At 43.1% G+C, this 21535-nt stretch overlaps 1 protein-coding gene across 15 annotated transcripts in view; it reads left to right on the top strand.

Moving 5' to 3' along the window:
* Positions 1 to 19559, top strand: part of EPHA5 (EPH receptor A5) — a 198147-nt gene extending 178588 nt beyond the window's left edge. For 12 of the 15 annotated variants that reach the window (XM_021394777.1, XM_021394779.1, XM_021394778.1 and 9 more), the window contains 4 exons: positions 1503 to 1652; positions 6350 to 6543; positions 9564 to 9719; positions 18592 to 19559. In XM_021394777.1, coding sequence (XP_021250452.1) covers positions 1503 to 1652; positions 6350 to 6543; positions 9564 to 9719; positions 18592 to 18697 — 606 coding nt within the window. In that variant the 3' untranslated portion in view covers positions 18698 to 19559. The other 3 variants (XM_021394770.1, XM_021394769.1, XM_021394768.1) reach the window with 2 other exon arrangements.

Genomic DNA, 21535 nt, shown 5'->3' with positions numbered 1-21535 from the left:
TATACAGAGTTCTTAGTTGTGGTCTCCTGGAAAATTTAACCCTTTTAAAATACTGGCAAGCACATAATGTTTATCGCTTATGAGGTGTGTTTTCCACCTTCCCTATCAATGGTAATTTTCCCAAACCTGAGAAGGGGCTGCTCCAGCCTGTGGCAGGATCCATCCCTTCTGGGCATCAGCTCACCCGTCCCGGTGTGAGGCCACGTGGCCCCGGTGCCGCAGAGAGGGGTGGGCAGCACCCAACCCCTGCAGGGCAGGCCCTGGAGAAAGCCTCCAACAGTGTGTCAGGTTGGCATGCCTCAACATTACCTATTAACACATTTTTTCCATGGGTATTGTGATGGGAGCTCCATGGGCCACATTTCCCCGTTCCTGCAATGATTTTGCAATTTGGGGGAGGTGTTTCAGCTCTTGGCAGTCACAACCCCACGATGGGGCTCAGAGCTTTGCTGGACCCGAGCTTCCCTGCGGGCTGGAGGGCTCTCATCCAGCCCTGCTGCGACTGCAACGTGCTGCTGTGCGCTAATTGGCACTGCTGAGAATCTGGCCCTTCACTTAAGGCACGCACTGATAAGCCTGTGAATAAATAATTATTGGAAGAAGGAACTTTTCTAATTTGCTTTTTAAATGTGTTCCAAATTCTATCTTTTTCTAATAACAAACAGCATTAGGGGACATTCAGAGATTTTCCACCATGTAGCTCAGCACTGAGAGGAAAGAACTTCACAGTAAGATATATTTTGATATATATCAGGGGAGACAACTCTTTAAACCCAATGAGAACAGTATTTCTTAAGCCAAATTCCCCTTCCCCCCTTCCTTCTCAGAGCTGTTCTGAAGTTTGATTCCCAAAATTAAAAAGGGGAAAAGGAAATACCAAAGCGCGTTTGACAGCTCTCTCTATGCCAGAGTAATAGTATTTATAAAATAAATACGATAAAAGATAAACTACAGTGATCTGTGGGAGGTGACATCGTTTTCAGTCCCGCAGCCAAGGCCACGCAGGCAGGTCTTTGCGTGCACAGATTTTTGTGCCCACTGTGCAAATCTCTCTGCAGGATTGGGACTGCATTGAGGGGGAAAAAAAAGGCATTACTTCCGCAGCAATTTGCATGAAGCTCTCATTAGATCAAAGTCTTCCCTGGCTTCAGAGCTGTCTGTTCCTCCCCCGCTCGCTCTTAGAAATGGAGGAACTGTATTCCCCTACCAACCAGTGCAACATAATTGAGATGTTGATCCTATACATGTCCCAGCATTCAAACAGCATTCAAACAACAAACCTTCAGGACAGCCAATTAGTAGGCAGCCTACAAATGCTTATGGGCTGAGATAATGTGGAAAGGGGCCCCATGCTGTCAAACAGATTTACTTTAAAATTCGATGTCTCTTTCCAGAGAGAAAATAACAGCCCTCAGTGCTCTAAGGAGTGCTGTTTTGTCCTCTTTTGCATGCTATCTGCCCTCCTCTGCAATCTGTTTTTTTTTCCTCCCTTTTCCTTGCAGGGAGGGAAGATCCCCATCCGATGGACGGCACCTGAAGCAATCGCTTTCCGCAAATTCACGTCGGCCAGCGATGTCTGGAGCTACGGAATTGTGATGTGGGAAGTGATGTCTTACGGCGAGAGACCTTACTGGGAAATGACAAACCAAGATGTAAGCACTTGTGGGAGCTGCCACATGGGAGGACTTGAGGGCTTAGTCTTCATTCTGCAGTCAGAGAGGCAGGATGGGGACAGAGGAGGACAGCCACTATAAAAATGCCTTTGCTCCCCATGCCAGACCTAAGCAATCCTCCCATTTGATGCTCTGTTTTTGCAGCAGCCCGGAGCAGGCTGTGTGCAGAGGGAAATGTGTCCGCACAGAAGCAAGTCTGGTTCTCCCGGCAGACTGCTGGAGCTTCACTAATGCTGTTAGAGCTGGAGCCTGTCCCTGCTCTGCTTAATGACAAAGGTCTGCCAGGGGATAGATGCTGATAACTGGCAGCATTTCAATTGTGTGTTCAAACCCCTGCTGCCGTGTAAAGCAGAAGCTCAAGAGAGTCATGGTAAGGGCTTGTTTTGCTGCACAAAAGCTGTGTGATTTGATCAAGTGATAGCAGTCCAAATTGGCAGTGCAGAGTGCTACGTCTCAGTCACCCTTGCATTGCTGATCTCGAGAACATGGTTCTGCACCTTTTTTTTTTCCCTCTCATCCTTTGCTTTCTCTTGTTGTGAAAGTCTTTAAGTCTGTGTTAATGCAAGCTCTCATTTGTTTGTGCAGCACCCTTAAGGTATGTCGCCTTGCTCCTGGGCCCCAGTACCCCCTCAAGGCTCTGACTTCAGGGTCACTCTGGGACGCACCCCCAAACATGCCTGGGGACACTGCCAGCCTCCTTACATCCTTACACTAGCTCTTGTCCCAGACTGTGCAAGGATCTTGTGTTCTTGCTGCAAGACTTCCTAGTACCCTGAGTTCATCATAAGCGTTTGTCTAAAGCTAAAAAAAAAAAAAAAATTAAGCCTAGATTTGCCAGATTTTCCAGGGCCTCTTCTTCTTATTCAGATCTCTGAGAAGTGTGACATGTGGAAGTCTCCCAGGATGCCATCTAGTGCATGAGGTAGGTGGCACCATGCAGCACATCAGGCCCCAAAGCAACTCTGTGATGGAGGAAAAAATGCAGCCATTCTGCATATGGCAAAGAGCTCTTCCTCCTCACTCCTGCTTTGCTTCTGCATTCCTGCCACCTGGGGAAGTGCTGCTGCTGGCTGAGTGGAGCAAACGGCCTTGCTCTGCCATGAGCTTCCTCAGTCGCAAGCACAACACCTTATGTTTCATCCTTTTTTTCTTACATATATATATTTTAATCCATTTTGAGCAGTGTCCCTGCCCTTTTGACATTCTGCTATTTCACTGGCAGCAGAGGCTCTGGCTGAGCTGTCTGTTTCTCCTCTGTTTTGTCTGTGGGCCTCTGCCATCGGTGAATGTGACTACCTGTCATGCTGTCTCATCCTGACTGCTCACCTCAAGCCCAGGCAAGAAAAACGAGCAGTGCCTTTGAGACAGTCACACCATGCTGCTTGCCAGGGAGACAAGTGTGTTGTTTGGCATGAATGCCCCACCGCTTCTACACTGCTGAGGTTGTCATGTTCGTAGGGAGTTTGGTAAAGCAGCGTGTATCTACACAGGGATTTATCTCAATCAAATACAGAGGCTTTCGTCTGTACCCTGGATGGAGAATGCAGCAATTTAGAGCCAAGCTTTTTCAGCCACACTAAGCACTCTGTCTGTCTAATGCTGATGCACCAGTGTAGTACAGATGTTCAGTAAATGTCAGCCTGAGATTCAGGCTGGTGCCAGTGAGAAAACGCTCTGTGGCCAGGGGAATCCCTTGTCAGGTTAGTAACACCGTCAACACCTATGCTTTGCAGAACTGTTGAAGAAAAATATATACCACCTTGTCCACCCTCTGGGCATAAGGTGAATTTCACACCTGGGAAGAGTTGGCTGGGGGAATGCTTTCTTTAACTGCGGAAAACAGAACACTGGTGAGATGTTCATGAGCATCAGTTCCTGATCAGGCTTTGCTTGGGTTCTCCTTCACCCTGTAGTATGTGCAGATAGATAGTAAATGGGTCGATGGTTGCAGTCAAGGAAATTTAATTCAGTGCTGCGGCACAAAGATGTTTCTCCTTGTATTTATGCCTCCTTCCTTCATCACCTAAAGGACCACTGTCTTCCTCTTTCCCTCCCCTGCTTTTAGTGGCAGAAGAATCAGCAGTGTTAGATGTAGCGTTGGTGGAGGTCTAGTGAGCTCTGCTCATGTGATTTTCAGATTCCATTGCGCAAGAGTTTTTTATGTGGTTTTTAATTAAAGCATGTTGTATGCAAGCACAGTCAGCAGTGAGCAAAACAGTTCTCACCATGTTTCAGCCAGGCTGGTTTCCCCCATGGTAGAGGGGGTGCAGTGCCACAAGGCATGCTGTGTTGTAACTTCAGTGCTACAAACCACGTTTTAAAGTCATGCTGATGGCTACATGGCTTTCTAAAAATAAGCCTTGAGCCACAAGAGAAGGCTCAGTACAGGAACTGCAGGGAATTTTGTGACCTGTTTTAGAATGGTAAGTTAAATGATCATAGTGGTTGCTTTTTAGTCTTTGGACTAGAGGTTTTGTGAAAACAGGGAGCTGTAAATGTTACTTTGGTTTACCGGAATAGACTGTCTCAGGTTGTCACCTTCCAAAAATCTCTAGTGTGGTCACCCTGTCCTTAAATGAATAGTGCTTCTCCAGAAAAGGTCAAACGTGTCTCCTTAAGTATGCAAGTTTTAGCTCTTCAAGTCTTAAAAAGCAGTACTTACCCATGAACAAAATGGCAAATCTGCCTTTTTTTTTGTAAGTATTGAAGATGCTACAAGTGGCTTAGTCTTTATTGCATCATTCTTTTACTCCTCTTACAGCCAGACCCTGAAGGCACCTTCATATGCAAGAGCGTACTTCAGCTCCTAGCCTCTTGCAGTATTTTGATACCATTTACATTGTGTCACCAGAATGAATGACATCCTGTAAATTGAGTTAATGCTATTGATTGTGATGTTACTGCCAGGAATATAAAGCATGCATAACCCCATTGCAGATGTAGTTCAGATATTCTGAGCTGGTGCCAGATGGTCTGCTACCTGTCCTGCTACAATTTTCTTTCTGCTACAGCTGGAGGATAACCCATTATTGTTACAAATACAGCAAATAATGTTCTCATGGCTGTGCCACACTGAGACTTTTTATAGGGAGGTTGTAAATCCGGGGCCAGGGACCAGCTGAAAGGCATGAGGTGAAGAACAGACAAAGCAAGTACTGCAGTATGGTGGGCCTGGTGTTTGATGCTGTGAGCAAAAGCCAATATAGCAGTCCAGCAGTAGACGAGATCACTTGATAGACAAAGATTGGGTGGAGAGCAGTGCAACTGCTCCACCGACAGACGAAATCTTAGATAAGCCTCTGTCAGAGCACAGAAGTATTGCAGGTGTTGCGGACCAGACCTTCAGATGGCTTGGTATCCTTTGAGAAGACTACAAAGCCTCGAATCATTTCTTCTCTACTACATATGTCCTTAGAGGGTTCCAGGTTTCTGCTTATGCTGCTCAGCCAGCCTCTTCTCATTCCTGGGACTCCTACTTGGCAAAAAGCTCTGTGGTGGAGGATGGTTTGAAAGTGATGCGTGTGGTTCTAAATTTTGGAATCTTCTGAAGTGCAATGCTAACCATAGAGCATTCTTTTTAAGCACAAGATGTTTTCAAATCAGAAGTGAGAGAGTGCCTAGAATGAATGGTATTTGAGGCAGCCCTTGGAGTCAAGCAGTGAAGCATTGTGGTTTTCCACACAGCATTCACCATCAGCAATAGCTGCTTCCAACTCCTGTTGGGCAATAAGTCTTGGGAGCAGAGGGTGTAAAGATGGGCTGCTAGGACTCTGCTGACATGGTTGCAGACCCTTGTGGCCTGAAATGAGAGCTGTGTTCTCCTGCGTGTTGTTAAGGTTTCAAAATGGTAACTGCTGGAGTAGGAGCCCTGCTGTAAATCTGCCCAAAATGAGGGAAAACAAGTTGCTTTATTCAATTCTGCCCTCATTTGCTCATTTCTGCCGTTCCAGGGTGCAGGCAGCACATGTGCTTACCACTTGTTTTGGATATAGAACCATAGATGGTTTCAAATATGAAATCAGTGCAACAAACTTCCCCTGTTTTTAATTTGCATATTCTTAGGCTGACATTTTAAATTCCTGGCAGAAATGTGGACACAGTGAGAAACAACTAGACCCAGACAGTATTGAATGATATATGAGATGGTTGTTCTGCCTCTGCCTTGAATCCATCCATCAATTAGCATTCAAAGTCTCTTTTGAAATACAGTCAGGCTTTTATTACTGTAATACAAATCTGTGGCTGAGCACATGCCTTTTCATTTAAAAAGAAGCCAACATCTGAATAAACAAAATCACTGTACTCCAAGACAATGCCAGAAAGCCCCATAGGCTGCAGTTGGCAGACAAGACAGGCTCTAGGAGTTTTCTGGTGTGACCTACAGACCTCTGCTGAGTTTTGAACAATTGCAACCTGAGATCTGACCCTCTGGTTCCGTTGGATATCTAGGCTCATTTTGCATTGACTAAAAATCAATTATTCAACCTATGCCGTAGAAACAGAAAAAGATAATGGAGTTTACTTGATTTGTCTCCTGTATGCAGAGGTTGGGGGGGATCAGTTGAGTGTGAGTGTATTGCTAGACCCAGAGTTCTCTATTTAAACCAATTTGCATTTGGGGAAAAAAGTAAGAGGAAGAAAAGCAACCCATCAGCCTTGTGTTTTACTTCCCATAGGTGATTAAAGCCGTGGAGGAAGGCTATCGCCTGCCAAGTCCCATGGACTGCCCTGCTGCTCTCTACCAGCTGATGCTTGACTGCTGGCAGAAAGACCGCAACAGTAGACCCAAGTTTGACGAAATTGTCAGCATGTTGGACAAGCTCATCCGTAACCCAAGCAGCTTGAAGACATTGGTTAATGCATCGAGCAGGTACAAAATTAGGCCAGAGCCATTTCTCAAAGAAAGATTCATGTCTGAATACCCACCCCTGGTGTTGAATTACCACGTACTGTTTAGCCTATGTGCATCTGCAGGTGGATGTTCCTCCAGCTTCGTTACATCCAAGAGAGTTTTCCCAAACCCAGCCTTTTCTGTTTAAATTGGCAGGCCAGTCAGCAATTCAGTTACTCTATAAATGTAGCGCTACTGCTGCAAGGAAAATTACTGTGGCCTGCCTTTCAGAAACTGCAGTTTCAGCAGTATTTATAGGTCTATGATAAAGCTACCTGCGTTCTACCCCAAGGTGAGCGAGAGCAAGACTGAGTCTGTGAAGTAGATAGTAAACACTGCTCAAATTATCTGCCCGTTGACTTTATCTTTGTAATACCAATGAGGAAGTCTCTTGGGAAAACGTAGGATGTGCAAAGCTCACGGATGTCTAAGTGCATCTTCCCACGAGTATTCCCAGGTGTGTTAGCTGCCACCTCCAGTTCCAGCAGTTTTTGTAATTGTGAGGGGATCTCTGTGGTTCCTGAAGAGTTGTATGCAAATGATTTGCTAAAACCACGTTAAGTGAATGAAGCAGCCAGTCTGCAATTCAGCATGAATTCTAATAGCTACACAGCTACAAATAAGTGAAGTAAGGGTCAAGAAGTAAAACTCCACTTGAGGAAAAAAACAGAATATTTTCAGTGAGCTTTAGTAGTGGTCTTTCCACCATACTGGAGTCTTGGAGAGACTTTTGTAATTTCACTGTGAGCACCCAAGTATTACTTCTGAGCCATCTGTGTTGCTAATCACTCAGTCTCTCACATGTTTATGAAGGAGTGATGTATATAAATCATTGCTGCTTCACTGATTGATAGCCGTGGAATTCCCTTATTAATGCTGGAAGAAGCCCATCAGAAAAGTTTATTCTCAGAGGACTAAAGAAAAAAAAAAAAGACAAGTCCCAGTGCATGACCTCTCATGCCCTCGAAGAGAAGAAGCATGAAAACTTCACATAGTTTCATTTTTAAATACAAAATAGATCTGATTCTTCAGGCTATTTCACATGCTTCATTAGCCATATGAGGAAGAAATTGAAGAATGACTCTTATTAGTGATTAGTTGTAATGTTAGCCCCAGCAAACCTGCAGGAAAACGTTTATGATAGCACAAAATGTGATGTTTCTCTTTAATTTTCAGTTCAGAGCAGTCATTTTCAAGGCCTGTTATGTGGTGGTATGTACTGTTATACCAAACTGTTAGGCTGGAAAAGATTAAAATAGGCAGTAAACCATCTCCTCGGGCTGCTAAACACTTTGCTGATATTTTATTCCACTGACAGGCCCGTGCAATTCTGAACTTCTCCTTTTTAAAGGTGCTGTGGGTATATTTGGTGTGGATGGAGTATGTGAGCAGCCAGGCTTTGGGACTGTTTCTGTAATCATAGATTGCCATGCCCAGACCATAGTAATTCCAAATGAATCATAATTTCGAAGTACAGCAGCTGTAAAGGATTTTTTTAATATATGTAATGTATTCTTTATGGAAATTCTCATTAATGCAAATAAGGGAGGAAGTCACTGTCTACATTACAGTGCATGCATATCAGTACGCGCCTCCTGACATTAGTGATGAAAATCCACTTCTCATTATGATTACTTAGGAGTTTTGAATTCCTCGTGTGTATAAAACGTTATGGGAAGCCATTATGCTCTTGGTACTGCAAGTATTCACATTTTATTGGACCCTTCAGCATTGCTATTAAATAAACAAATAATACTAATGTGATCATAAAATATATGAAGATTCCTGAAGTGCTATAACAATATAAAATCTCAGTTCTCTTTCGAGTTGAAAATCTTTTAAGCATAATTCTCACAGTCAGAGGCTGACCCAGCAAATGTTTTTACCTGTGGGTAATAGTCTTTATGCAAGGCTTATGTTAGCTGTGTGTCTTGGTTTACAAAACGGGAGAAATCTGGTTGCTTTCCTGGCTGACCTTGGACGAGTCCCTTCGTGCTCTGCACATCATTAGTAGTGTGGTGGGCCTGCTCACAACACAGGTTGATTTTGCCAGGTATTGCATGGTGTTTTGCTGCGGCAAAGGGTTACTATTTGCCTGAATTGCTTCTTCTGTGTGTGACAAAACCGAGCAGGTAGCAGATGCTGCACGGAGGTCCAAGTGAGGCTGCAGGAGCCAGGAGTCTCCCTCTGGTTTCGGGACTAAATGTGAACCTCGCCCGGAGGCTGAGGCATGGCTGGAGCATTGCTGCTCTCTGCAGGGCTTCCTGGATGCTGCCTGCATACAAAATCCTGGCCTGACTCTGCAGGAGCAGCCCTTGAAGTGTTAACAACAGCCTGCCGCTGATAGCTGCTGCTGGGAAATGTAATTTGGGTTTCGGTTTCCAGTCTCTGGGTCGTTTTAAGTTAATTATGAGCTTTAAAGAAAGAGCAGGAAAACAGAGCAGGAAGAGTGAAACTGAAGACCTTGAAGTAAGAGTGACAGGGAGAGCCTTGTAGAAAAGGAGCCTGCTTGTGTGGGAGAGGTAACGGAGATGGACGCTAATCCGCTCCTCTGTCGAAGCAGAGACTTCCCACTTGCAGTGTGGAGCAGCAATGGCAGCAGCTCAAAAGCAGGTGAGGTTACAGGTGAAACGATGTGGTTGATACATTGTGAAGTCTTGCCTAACTAATTCTTCATAATCTTTTCATTCTGCTGACTAAGATGGTTGGTAGTTTTGAAAGCTTTTACGCCACTCTTTCTGAAAACCGAGATAAAACTGAAAACTTTGGGAAATCCCACACCAAGCTCAAAAAGAGTGTGGTTCTCTCCCCCTCATTTAAGTTGTGCTGCACTTCCAGGGTAAAGTCAACAACTTCCAGTGAGTCAGAACAATTACAGCTCCGCAGGGGGAACTGGGATGCAGCAATTACTCAGAATGCTACAGAAGAGCAATTGTGTCATGTTGGGTACATCTTGATACTGATTCTTTTTGCTTCTCTGTCTCTCCTTTTGTCTTTAGAGTATCAAATTTGTTGGTAGAGCACAGTCCAGTGGGGAGCGGTGCCTACAGGTCAGTGGGTGAGTGGCTGGAAGCCATCAAAATGGGCCGATACACCGAGATTTTCATGGAGAATGGATACAGTTCGATGGATTCTGTGGCTCAGGTGACCCTAGAGTGAGTAGTTTCCAGATCATTTTTACCTCTTGTATTGGAGTTGGGGAGGGAAACAGACTTCAAAAATATGTAGGGAGGAGACTGCAGAAAGGAGACCATTTTGCTTTGTTTGCAGTCATCAGTTTCTCTTTTTAGCATCTGTATTGATGATAACTAGTGCAGATGAGACTAAAACTTATTGTCACTATACTGGCAGCCAGTACTTCGGCTTCTTTACTCACAGAAATTAATGCTTGAGTTTGAATAATTGACAAGCTGTCCTCTCATCATAGCAGTGGTTTATTACTCAGGGTTATCAACAGATAAAAAAAGTAAGCATACTAGTAAATGTATAGGAGATAGAGGCCCCTCTGAGGCATACTGGCTTTACAGTGCATTAGCTGCTTGAAGAGTTGATCCAGACTTGGCTAACTGCACAGTCAAGTCTAGTAAAGTATGGAAATAGTGTTCAGCATTACTGTAATAGAAATAGGAGTAGGTACAGCCAATGCCAACAGAATACACAAATATACATCGACAAACTAACAGCTCTAGAGGACAGGCTCCCTGACTGAGACTCTTCCTCCTGCATGTGCTCTTGGTTTTTGCACCTGGATATAACTGCGGTCAGGGTGACAGCACTGAAATGATTTGATAAATGCCTTGAGGCTGCTGGTTTGCGATGCTCCACCTTTCATTGCTGGTCTTGCTTGTGTAATTGTTTGTAGTTTCTTCCTGACACTTACTCAAACTTGCCCCAAAGCCTGCCTTTGAGGCTGGATTAACTTGAGCTTAGGTTATTGCAGACACTGGGGCAGAACGGCAAAGATTATGCTCCATGCTTGGTGCTTCTTTGGAAGAGGCAGTGAGTCCTCTGACCACGTGCAGCTCACCAGTGTACTGGCAGAATCAGTGCAGAGGATTAGGAATAAAACAGGAAAAATCCCAGTGCCCCACAGAATCACAGCATTGTTCCTGTCTGCCACAGGGCTTGCTGTGGAGCTCACCCTTCAGGGTGAGAGTTCCTCTGCACATGTTGCAGGTTGGTAACACCCCCATGGAGTTCAATTTCACTTTAATTGGATAAGTCATTTATGGATGGAGTGCAAGAACCTCTCTGCTCTCTCTGATTATATTTGCTCCATCCACTTGACCAGTATTTGTTTCTAACTCATCCAGCCCAATTTCGGGTACTCACATGAACCCCCAAGCGAGGAACAGAGTCTTTTCTAGTAACTGTCTAAGGAACCAGGGTGCTTAGATTTCTTCTTAGTTCCTTTTTTGGGTTCCTGAGACTCTTACATGCATTTGGTCCTCCATTTGGACTGGGCTACAGACTTTGACCGAGGAAGAGTCCCATTGCCAAGGCAGACAGACAGGAAGATCTAGCCAGAGGATGGGTGAGGAGGATAGGATGAAGCAGTAACGTAAGAGAAAAGCAAAAGGAGAGCGTTCCCCTCTTCTGTGACACCTTAATCTTAGAATCAAAGGAATTCCTAGTGGAATCTGCAGTATGTCTGAAATATCGTAGGTTTCTTGCTGTTTGGCTGAATTAGTCATATCAAAGAACAAAATTAAGTTTCACAAAAACTTCCCATTTGTTCCTTTTTAAAACTTTTTGTAATTTCAAGTGTTCTGAAAGAAATGCTTAGATCAAAAGTGAAATGCTTTGATCAGAGAAAATGTTGAGTACAAATCCAAATCAATGGGTATTTTTGCCACCTGTGTAGCTTTATACAGTCTTAGCATCCCTCTTGTTGGCACACTGACAAAACTATTGTTAACCTCACCTTTAGGAGGAATGACTGCATTTCCCCCAAATCACACAAAGTGCAGTGCACTGTGATATGACATAACGAAGTGTTCCCTGGGTTGCACATCTGTGATTTATAAATAATAGAAGGGACTATTACAGCTATGCCAGATTCTTACTTTTTCTTGGATGTAATATTTCAGATTGTGAAGTGATCTGTATAATTTGACTTTAAAATGTAAATATTCCTCTATCTTTACTGTTTGGTATTTCAAACATTTCAAAAGGAACCCCCCTTAAGTCTTTTCAGGCTGCCCCAAAGGTATTTCAGAATGGTTTTTCAGATTGACAGTGAGTCAAGAAATTCATTTTCTGTATAGTTCTAGCCAAAAAAGGCAAGTTGTTTTAAGTCTTTAAGTATCGTTATAGCTGTCAGAGATGCTCAGAACCTCACCAGCTGCAAACCACATATAAAGTCCCCTCCACAGGGTCCCAGGATGTTCTCTGTAGCACAAACATCATTCTGCTCTGGTCCTTTACTGGTCCCCAGTGAAGATGACATGTCTGAGCTGCTGAGCTTCAGCTTTCTTCCAACTTTTACAGCAGTAGAGTGATGCAGAAGAGCTGATGTCTGGGAGCCTTGGGAGCTTTGGGGGATTTTTTTTTGAAGATGAAAGTAGACATCTTAATAATCCATCTCGCATTTCACTGACTCACTTCTCTTGAAAATGAAAAAGGCAAGAAGTTGAAAAGCTCCAACCTCACATACTAGGTGAGGGGCTGCGTGAAGCAGTCTTGTGGGAAACAAAACTGTCCATGAAGGTGTATCCCAAAGGTAGCTCTGCTGGCTGTATTCTGGCTGGTTTAATGCGAGGTAATACAAGAAAGGCATCATTGGGTCTCTGTGTAGTGTTTAGCCTGGATTTGTTAATCCTCCTAAGGCTGAAAACAAACCCTGAGGCTGTTGGTGTGGCTGTCACCAGCTTATCTGACGATGCTGTGAAAGAACGTGCATGAACTACTGTTTTGGCTCCTAAAATGGTCCGGGAAGCCCTTTTCAAGTGCAGCTGCAACACACTTTGTACAAAAAAAGTTGAATGCATCACTGCACCATACAACTCCATTAGATTCCTACCAGGCAAATACAGATAAGTTCTGCTGATTTCAAAGTAATTACATCAACTTTTCAAAGTTAGCTCCAGCTAGCTAGTTATCCATTCTAGCAAATAACAACTCCCAGCTGCCTTGAGATTGCATAAGTCAGGCTTGGTTCTTGAACACCTCATGCACCTTTGCATTGCAGTTATGGCTTAGTGAAGAGGTCTTGACCCCATTTGAGTCTATTTTGTGGAAAACTGTGGAAGGTTCATTAAAAGCAAACAAGCCATCCAAGGCAAAACCTCTGTGATTTCTCGCAGACACAGTAAAAAAAAAAAAAGACAGAAGACCTGACTCAGCCATTAAAAAAAGGAGAAACCACCCTAGACTTCAGGGGCTTCAGAAACATGGTATCCCAGACTTAAGAGCTGAACCATGTGCTCTGGTGTAAACTGGCAGATTGCCCTTGAAATCAACAAAGCAAGGGAGAGAAATGTTGGCTTCTGTGGGGGCTCAGATGAAAGTTTTGTGTGTTCTCCAGAGACGCTATGGGGAAGAAATAAACATTGGAACAAGCAAAGTTCTTTAAAGGTTAATATATTTGGGGTTTTGTTGTTTCTGGAGGTTTTAATTTTTCTCCCTGTAAGAGGAAACAACAAAACATTTTGTAATCTGCAAATGAGAATTCAGTTTAAATGTTCCTTTTTTTTTTTTTTTTTTTTTTTAATAGAGGCAACTGTTCAATATATTCCAGAGCTGGGACTTGGGGGGATCAGGTGAAAAGAAGATGTGAACATTTGAAACTAGCTTTCTTTCCTCAGATGACATGAGTAATAGATTCTTTACAATTTAAGAGGTTGCCTTCAAATAACATCCAAAATAATATTCTCCAAATTGAAACTGCATAGGAAGCATGTGGAAATTAGGTGGAGAAAGAAGAACTGGTTAATCACTGCCAGAAAAAAACTGAAAAAATGTGATGAATGTAAAGAATTCCTAAAATCTCCTGGGTAAAGCTACTAGGTACTGTAAGAGCAGGGAAGGCCACAGCATTCTGACAGGACTGGTGTCTGTGGGCGATCAGGTTGTGTCCTATTTAGTGGACCTGGTTGAGATGGTAGATGTTCAGCACTCTTTGAAAATCCCTCCTAGCATGCAAATCAAAATCCCACTTACCACCTTTCTTCGTTCAAAGTAATGTTTAATGTGTTTATTCCAGAAAAGAGTAGTGCTAGTGACAAATTTTTGAAGATACAACTTTAAAAAGCTAAAAATGGTGAATATCGCCCCAAGTCCTGAGCTCTGCCTGCTTAAGCAAAGACCTGAAAATGTATGTTTTCAAACAAAGAGTGATTTCTACATTTAGCTCTAATTCTTGCAAAGGGACGAATCACCTTGTGAAAAGTGGAGCCTCACCCTCCACCCCCTCTTTCCAACTGGATATCAGACTTGAAGGAAACCTTTCCAGTGGACCAGACCTGCTCTTTAAACTTGTGGACCACCTAGTGACTTTGAGTGTGTCTGGAGCTCTTTCAATCCACTGCAAGAATAACTTTACCAGGACAATACTCAAGAATAGATAGATCCATGACATGAGTTTCAGTCTGATATTTGACTGGACCAATTACTAACAAAACGTGGACTGCATACTTACACCTTTTGAAAGATCTGTACTCACCGAATCTCAGGACACCCTGTTGTTTGTTATTAGATGAAGAACTCTGAATATTTGTAATAATATGTGATGTGTTGCTTTGCATTGTATTTTTTTCTTATAAAATAAAATAAATTATTTATTAAAAGTTATACTGGATGAAGAACATTTAAGAGTTCACCTGCTCTGGATGCTTATTCTTAACCTAAAATCTCAGTTCTGGATAGTGATGCCATGTATGCTTGTGAACAAACCAGTTCTCATATCATAATCAAAGAGGATGGGAGTAACAAATAAGAGCAGATGAACTCTTAAAAAAAGAAAGATCCTAATGTCGTACAGAGGTCCCTAGTGAGTGGATTCCTCTCTCCCTAGCGTCTTCTAAAGGTCTTTGAGGTTATTCTTTCCCCTCATTCAAACTGACAACTAACTCTGTGAGTAGTGCCCATCTGCATGGGCCAGTGTAGAATTGCACCGCGTGAAGAAGAGTGCTGCAATATGGCTGGGGTGCGAGATGAAATGCAAAGTAATCTCTGCTAGGCTGATGGCTTCCAGCCATGGAGATCATTCAGGAACCTGGCCCTTTTCCTTGCATGAGTAATGGAGTGGTGAGGGGTGTTGTATTTTATGTGGCAATCCAGTCCTAGTCTACACTGTGTTTGACAAACTGGTCCATGGTGTATAAGTAGTTCTATTTGTAAATAAAATGTTTTAAATATATTTCTTACAACGTGGAGACCATGAATTCAACCGTTGCAAATGGAGGATATTGCATTTAAGAGGATACTGTGTTGTCACTGGCACATTGCAGCTGGGCTTTCATGTAAGGCCATGGTAAGAGCATGGCAAGTGTGCAGCTGCTTACAGGCTGTTTGGAATGGGCTGACACCTGTTTTCCACTTTATTTCCTTGGCTTTCTGGTTAACTTAAGTTGACCTCTTAGTACTGTGTCAGCATGTGATTTGAATTCCTGTGTATTTCCATTTTCAACACTATGTGAAAGAAAGAAATGAGAAGGGGGGACTTATCCCTGAAGCAGAACTGAAAGTTGTCTTGTTGCTGCAAGTCAAGTATTTTGAAGCAGGGAGACCTGCTTCATATGACATATGGGTACCTCTATCTTCTCAGCCTCAAGAAATGCCCATGCTGCTGCCACAACAGCGTCCACAAACCCAGCACCTGGGGTAGAGTCACTTGCATGGCAAGGTGTAGCCTGGATGCTGACTGCAAGTGCCATTTGCAAGGTCTCAGATGTGCCTTTTCTTGCAGGGAATTGCACATCTCCTGTCACCCCCTAGACATTTGCATAGCCTGTGTAGATATCCCTCCATACATCTCTGGGAAGCTGAGCCCAGTGAAATTGCCAATTAGCTGAGGTAAAACGGAACAGCGAGCTCAGGACTGAATTTTTAGGACAGTTGTCTTGCAGCCCTTCGGCACAGAAATCTGTTTTGTCCCAAAACTGGCTGTTTTGTTCCCCTAATTTTGTTTAAAATTGGCTTCTGTCTTCTGCTGCTTTAAGTCCAGTGCTTCCACACTGGATGTGTGGGAGGCTGCAACATGCTGCAAGTCACACTTGAAAAAGGGAATTAAAGCTCCTGATTCTTGAGACTTTTTTTTTTCCCCGAAAGTTTTATTGCTGGCTTTGCAAAGTGCAAGGTAGCTTTTGAATAAAGCTGACAATTTTATATTAGGTGAGCATCTGGCTCAGGAGCTGTTGTCTGGATTAGGCTTTTGATCAGTCTTTGCAGAAGTAAAAGACCACACAGCGGTTTTTCCTCTCTCTGAGGAGTCCCTACACTTTTGGCCAGTGGCTCCGCATTCAAGAGTATTCAATAGTCAAAAAAATAGACTAGATCCCCTGGTGAGCAACTAATGGATTGAAACTAGAAACTCGTTTTTCTTCTCTCTGTCTTTGCCTCTCTTAAATCAATGAGGCACTGCTCACGGATATTGGGTTATGCTGGATGCTATAAGGAAAAAAAGGCTCAATAGTGAGTACCCTGAAAACCTGAAAATAGAGCTTGGATCCTTTTGATGAGGAAGCCTGCTACTGCGCCAGAGAGCAGGGACTTTTTCTTACTAGACTGAGCTGTGTATGAAATGCAAATACAAACATGCCTTGCTAATAGTTTCAGGCTAGCTTTTCTACATAACATGCAAGAGCAGAGAGATACTACCAGAAACAGTACATATGTGAAATATGTGGTGCTGAATTTTCAAAAGAGCTCAGTTTGCACTTTTAGATACCTGAAAAAATAGCTGAACTTTCAAAGAGCACCAGCAGAGCAGCATTCAGCAGGGGGGAAGATGGATGTTGGCTCTTCTAAAAATCTGGTCCTATACTGGTTTTTTTTGATCTTTGGTGTGAACTTCCAACTGTGCTGTGTACATAAAATAAATTGCATGGAACAATAGTATTACTACATTTTCCTTCATTATTAAGATTGCTTGCTGAACTAGTTTCACAATTCAGTGGAGGTAGAAATGAAAGCATGTCCCCCTGAGAAGTTAGACACCTTTGCAGATGCTGCAGCCTTTTCTTCCAGGTAAGGAGTGTGCTGATGTGTCTCATGGACCTCTGTTACTCCACACCCATTGCGTTGTGATTTCCGGTATGCATCAGAGAGATGCTTCACTGAAAAAGGGTGTGATAATGGAATGTAGTGTTTAGCCTCGAGCAGAAAATCTGGGATTTTCCAAATCAAAATGCTGAAAAGTGTGACAACTCTATGGAGACCAGATATCGCTTTTGGCTTCAACTGGTTTTTGTGTTAACACAACAACCTTCACTTGGGATTGCTTTTTATTAGAAACTGTGTTTTTCTGAAGTGTTCATCTGTGTAATTTTTGGATCTGGATGGTTGTATTTACACAGGAGTTTCTGTCCAGAATATAAATCTGCTGAGAGATACACCTTGATGGTTAGCTCACATGCATTATGTAATAGCATTCTGGTGTTCATTGCATGGGTTCACTTGCAGTCATCTGTGCACTGTGGGCCAGGTTTTCCAGTGTGTCTCAGCTGGCAGTTGGGTTCTGGGAACAGCAGGTGGGACCAGGGAACTGCAGTTCTCAGTGTCTGGTCATCTTCTGTCCTGCTAGCTCTCAATGGAGAGCCTTCTGCTAAGTGGCTTGCGTGTTTCTGTGTACTCTCCACAAACTAGTGTCAGCAGCGCTGGGATTCACACCTTTGTTGGCAAAACAGTAGAGCCCTTCTTTGAAAACATCTTTTATTCAGTCCAGCTTCAAGGTAGAAAGCAAAGAGCTCATATTTCTTTAGTAGAAGTCTTCAGATAAAGCATCAGGTCTCCTCTAAGTCAAACGTCTTCCCTAACAACCTATGTCTTGTGTTGGAAATATTTAGGCACCTGTCTTGATCCTTCTTCCAAATGTCATTCCTTCAATTTCTTTGTTACCAATTTTCACTCTTTAATGAAATCAGTAAAATTGCTCTGCCATAACCCATGGTGTGGGAGTCACCCCACCTGGCTTTTAGCTGTCATTAAATCTAATCACCCAACGTCCTACGGTAATATCTCCAGGGAGCAACTCATCCAACCCTTTGGATGGGACAGATCATCTCACAGAGATACTTCTTTTGCAGCATGTGCTAAGAAACTTGGTGATTAGCTTAATCTAGATACCTACGTTTTAGAGGTCTAAATTTCTGAGAAGGCAACTGTTCTTCACAGTCGTATATTACACCTTTTCTTGTAATGGCACCTCTGCTATACAGACTCAACACAAATGCCTTTATCTTACAGAATTCACACACACACAAAAAAAATCAAGCCTGGGTTTACAGCAAGATTTGCAAAGGCCCAGAGGGGAGTTGTGTTACAAATTCCTGTTGACTTTAAGAGGCCGACATGGTGGTAGCTGTGCTTGAGGCTTTTGCCTTTCAGCTCTCTCTAGGAGCCAGCTGTAGGACTGTGGTTTGTGTATCTTTGGCTTTGCCTCATCTGAAGAGGAAGGAAATGTGGATTGACCTTACTCCTCGCTGCTTGTATCCAAGATCAAATACCAGTGTCTCCCAGGAGAAGAGGAAACTGCAGCACACATTTTCTTACTCAGCTTTTCTCTTGGAATAGGACTTCTTACATGTAGTGGAGTCCCTTGCTGAAGCCAGTGCTAACATTTTGCTGTTGAGCTTTTCCCCTTAGACAGCAAAGTGATCCTGGTCAAATCATGTCACATCTCTGAGATGCTGTCAGCCATTTAAAAAAATTGGGAAAATTTAATGTGCCTCCTTATATAAAGGGCTTTGGGAGCCACAGATGGTAAGAGGTAGGCACTAGCAGCAGCATCGACGCGTGCGGTGCATAGTATGTATGGCGGCATGTGCCTGAATGGTTCCTGGAACCAACATCTGCTTTCTCCCACAGGGATTTGAGGCGGCTGGGAGTGACACTTGTTGGTCACCAGAAGAAGATAATGAACAGCCTTCAAGAGATGAAGGTCCAGTTGGTGAATGGGATGGTGCCATTGTAACTCGGTTTTTAAGTCACTTCCTCGAGTGGTCGGTCCTGCACTTTGTATACTAGCTCTGAAATTTATTTTGACTAAAGAAAAAAAAGGGAAAATCAGTGGTTTCTGTAACTGAAGGACACTGGCTTCTGCCACAGCATTTATAAAGCAGTGTTTGACTGAAGTTTTCATTTTCTTCCTATTTGTGTCCTCATTTTCATGAAGTAAATGTAAAATGCATGGAACATGGAAATGGATCTACTGTACATGAGGTTAACCAATTTCTTGTGCTTCAACGATGACAACAGCAAGCCTTCCCACCACACGTTGTCTATACATGGGATATATATATATATATAGCACCTTTATATACTGAATTACGGCAGCACATGTTAATACTTCCAAGGACTTACTTGACTAGAGAAGTTTTGCAGCCATTTGTGGGCTCACACAAGCTGCGGTTTACTGAAGTTTACTTCAAGTCTTACTTGTCTACAGAAGTGTATTGAAGAGCAATATGATTAGATTATTTCTGGATAGATATTTTGTTTTGTAAATTTAAAAAAATGCTGTTACACAGCGTTAAGTTATAGAGACTAGTGTATAAACATGTTGCTTGCTCAATGGCAAATACAATACAGGGTGTATATTTTTTTCTGTGTTACAAAGTTCTTCTAGTTTGCTCTTCTGTGAGGATAATACGTTATGATGTATATACTGTACAGTTTGCTACACATCAGGTACAAGATTGGGGTTTTCTCAATGTTTTGTTCTTTTTCCCTCTTTTGCTTCATTTTATCTTCCTTTTGTGTTAACCACTATGCTTTGTATTTTTGCTGCTGTTTGGTTTGAGCAACATATAAAGCTTTCAGATGTTTTGATTATATATATGAGGTGGAAGGAGTCTGCTTAAATAAAGAACACCGTTCTCCTTTGTGGGCTGGGGATGTCCAGAAGAGGAAAAGTAAAATGGGAGTTAAAACATCCAGCTCTCATCATCCCTCAGCAGCAGTGTGGCATCTGTTTTCTCTGTGTGTTTGATAACTTGTTCCTGGTGTGCCCCTTCCTGGAAAGAGAAGATGCGTGTGGGAATGCATCTGCACCAGCGTTTAAACCCAGTGCTGTCACAAGGTAGCCTTTGACCCGATCTCTTTCTTTCCTTGCTGCGAACATGCATCCTTCAAGGCCAAGAGAGAAACCACCAGATGTCATTAGCTAAAGAAAGGGATTTTGCTGTTCCTCTTCTCCTTATGGGAGTTAAGTCCTGGAGTGCAGTGTGTATGCATCTCCACTACCATCCAGCACGGAGATTTCATAGCATTTTCCAAAACTGTGGCCAGGAAAGTGAGGGAGGGAATTATTTTGGGAACTGCACTGTTCCATATTGTTTTATGGGTATTTTCAGCTTAGACACCCTCCACTTCCCTTGGGAAAGTTGGACAGGTCAGCTGAAAAACACTGAATTGTCTTACAGAAATGGGTACAGACCTGGCCACTGTGGGTCAGAGCACAGAGATGAGGGTAAAAGAGAGAGCAGCCCAACATGGTCATGGCGTTGGCATCCCATGGTGAAGATGATCTGTCTGAAGCTGACACTGCTTATGTCAGTACTTGGTTGTAACTAGGGGTAAATGTGTACACTAAAATTAGAAGATGATGTTTTAAGGGGGCCCGAAGGCAGCAGTGAGATATTGAGCCCTGAAAATCTCACCAAGAAACAACTTGGGGCTGTCTTCCTTTAGTTGTAGATGGGAGCAATCAGTGCAGTTAATTTGGTATTCATAGGTTATTTTGTGAAGCTTTGGTAAAGATAAGGATTAAAAAATTGCTCAGCAGATGGTAAGTGTTTACTGTAGATATATTACTTCCTTTGAGGTGTTGGATAGCATCTTCCTTGATAATAACATCAACGTATTAACTTACTGTGTTTCCCTTTGTCCCCTGGCACTGCAGAGTAGAGCCTGAGCACCTCATCTCATGCCAAAAGGCAACCATTTTCCTTCTCCCCTTGCAGAACCATGTGTTGAATGCCACTCCAGCTGGTTTTAAAGGTCTTTCTTCAATTTCCTCAAAGCCCTTTGATGAGATTTAATACAAATAACAGTTTCTAGAGAAACGGGGTGGGGAAAGGTATAGGAGGAGAGGGTTTGGTGTTCTTTTTTTTTCTTTCTCAGCAGCAAGGCTCGCTTTCAGCAGGGCTTCTTGATGCAAAATTTGCCCATTTTGAAACAGCCTGCATGCTCAGCGATGTCCAGTTCTCCTCTAAGAACTGCTGTTTTTCTGAGGCATGGGGAAAGTCTGAAAGAGCAGAGAGAAATAGGCGTGTGGGAGGGCAGGAGCTCATGCTTGCCACTCTCACCCTGCTGCCTCAGCAGTTGCTGCTCGTGGGACCATCAAGCTCGCCTGGCAGCACAAGAAACAAGACGGAGCTGAGCTGCACAGTGAGACACAGCCAAGCAGAAGGGGAAGGTCTGACAAACCTCGATTGTGTGATTTCTCATCCTGTTTCTTCATTTTGTCAGCCACCAGGCCACAAAAGGTGGGGGGAGAGGGAATCAAGATATAACAATTTCGGTACATAGAAGAGATTTGTCAAATAATAAATAACATTATTAGGACTGTCAGCAGAGCTGTCGTAGGATTATTTGTACCTCTCTGCCTGTAGCGCTTTGTAAAATAACCCGTAGGAAGACAGAAACAACAACTCATTTCTTTGGGAAGTATTGTTCGCTTTCCTCATGCATCCATCAGCTGCACCGAGAGATTTTAGTAGCAAATTTCAGCACTTAGCTTTTCTGCCCATTTTTGTTGGTCGTTCATTAACTGTTGGCTCTGTGTAAGGATTTGGGTTTGTTCTTTTTT

Source organism: Numida meleagris, chromosome 4, assembly GCF_002078875.1.
Source record: "Numida meleagris isolate 19003 breed g44 Domestic line chromosome 4, NumMel1.0, whole genome shotgun sequence".
Taxonomy (NCBI): domain Eukaryota; kingdom Metazoa; phylum Chordata; class Aves; order Galliformes; family Numididae; genus Numida; species Numida meleagris.
This window is presented reverse-complemented; position numbering and strand designations above follow the sequence as displayed.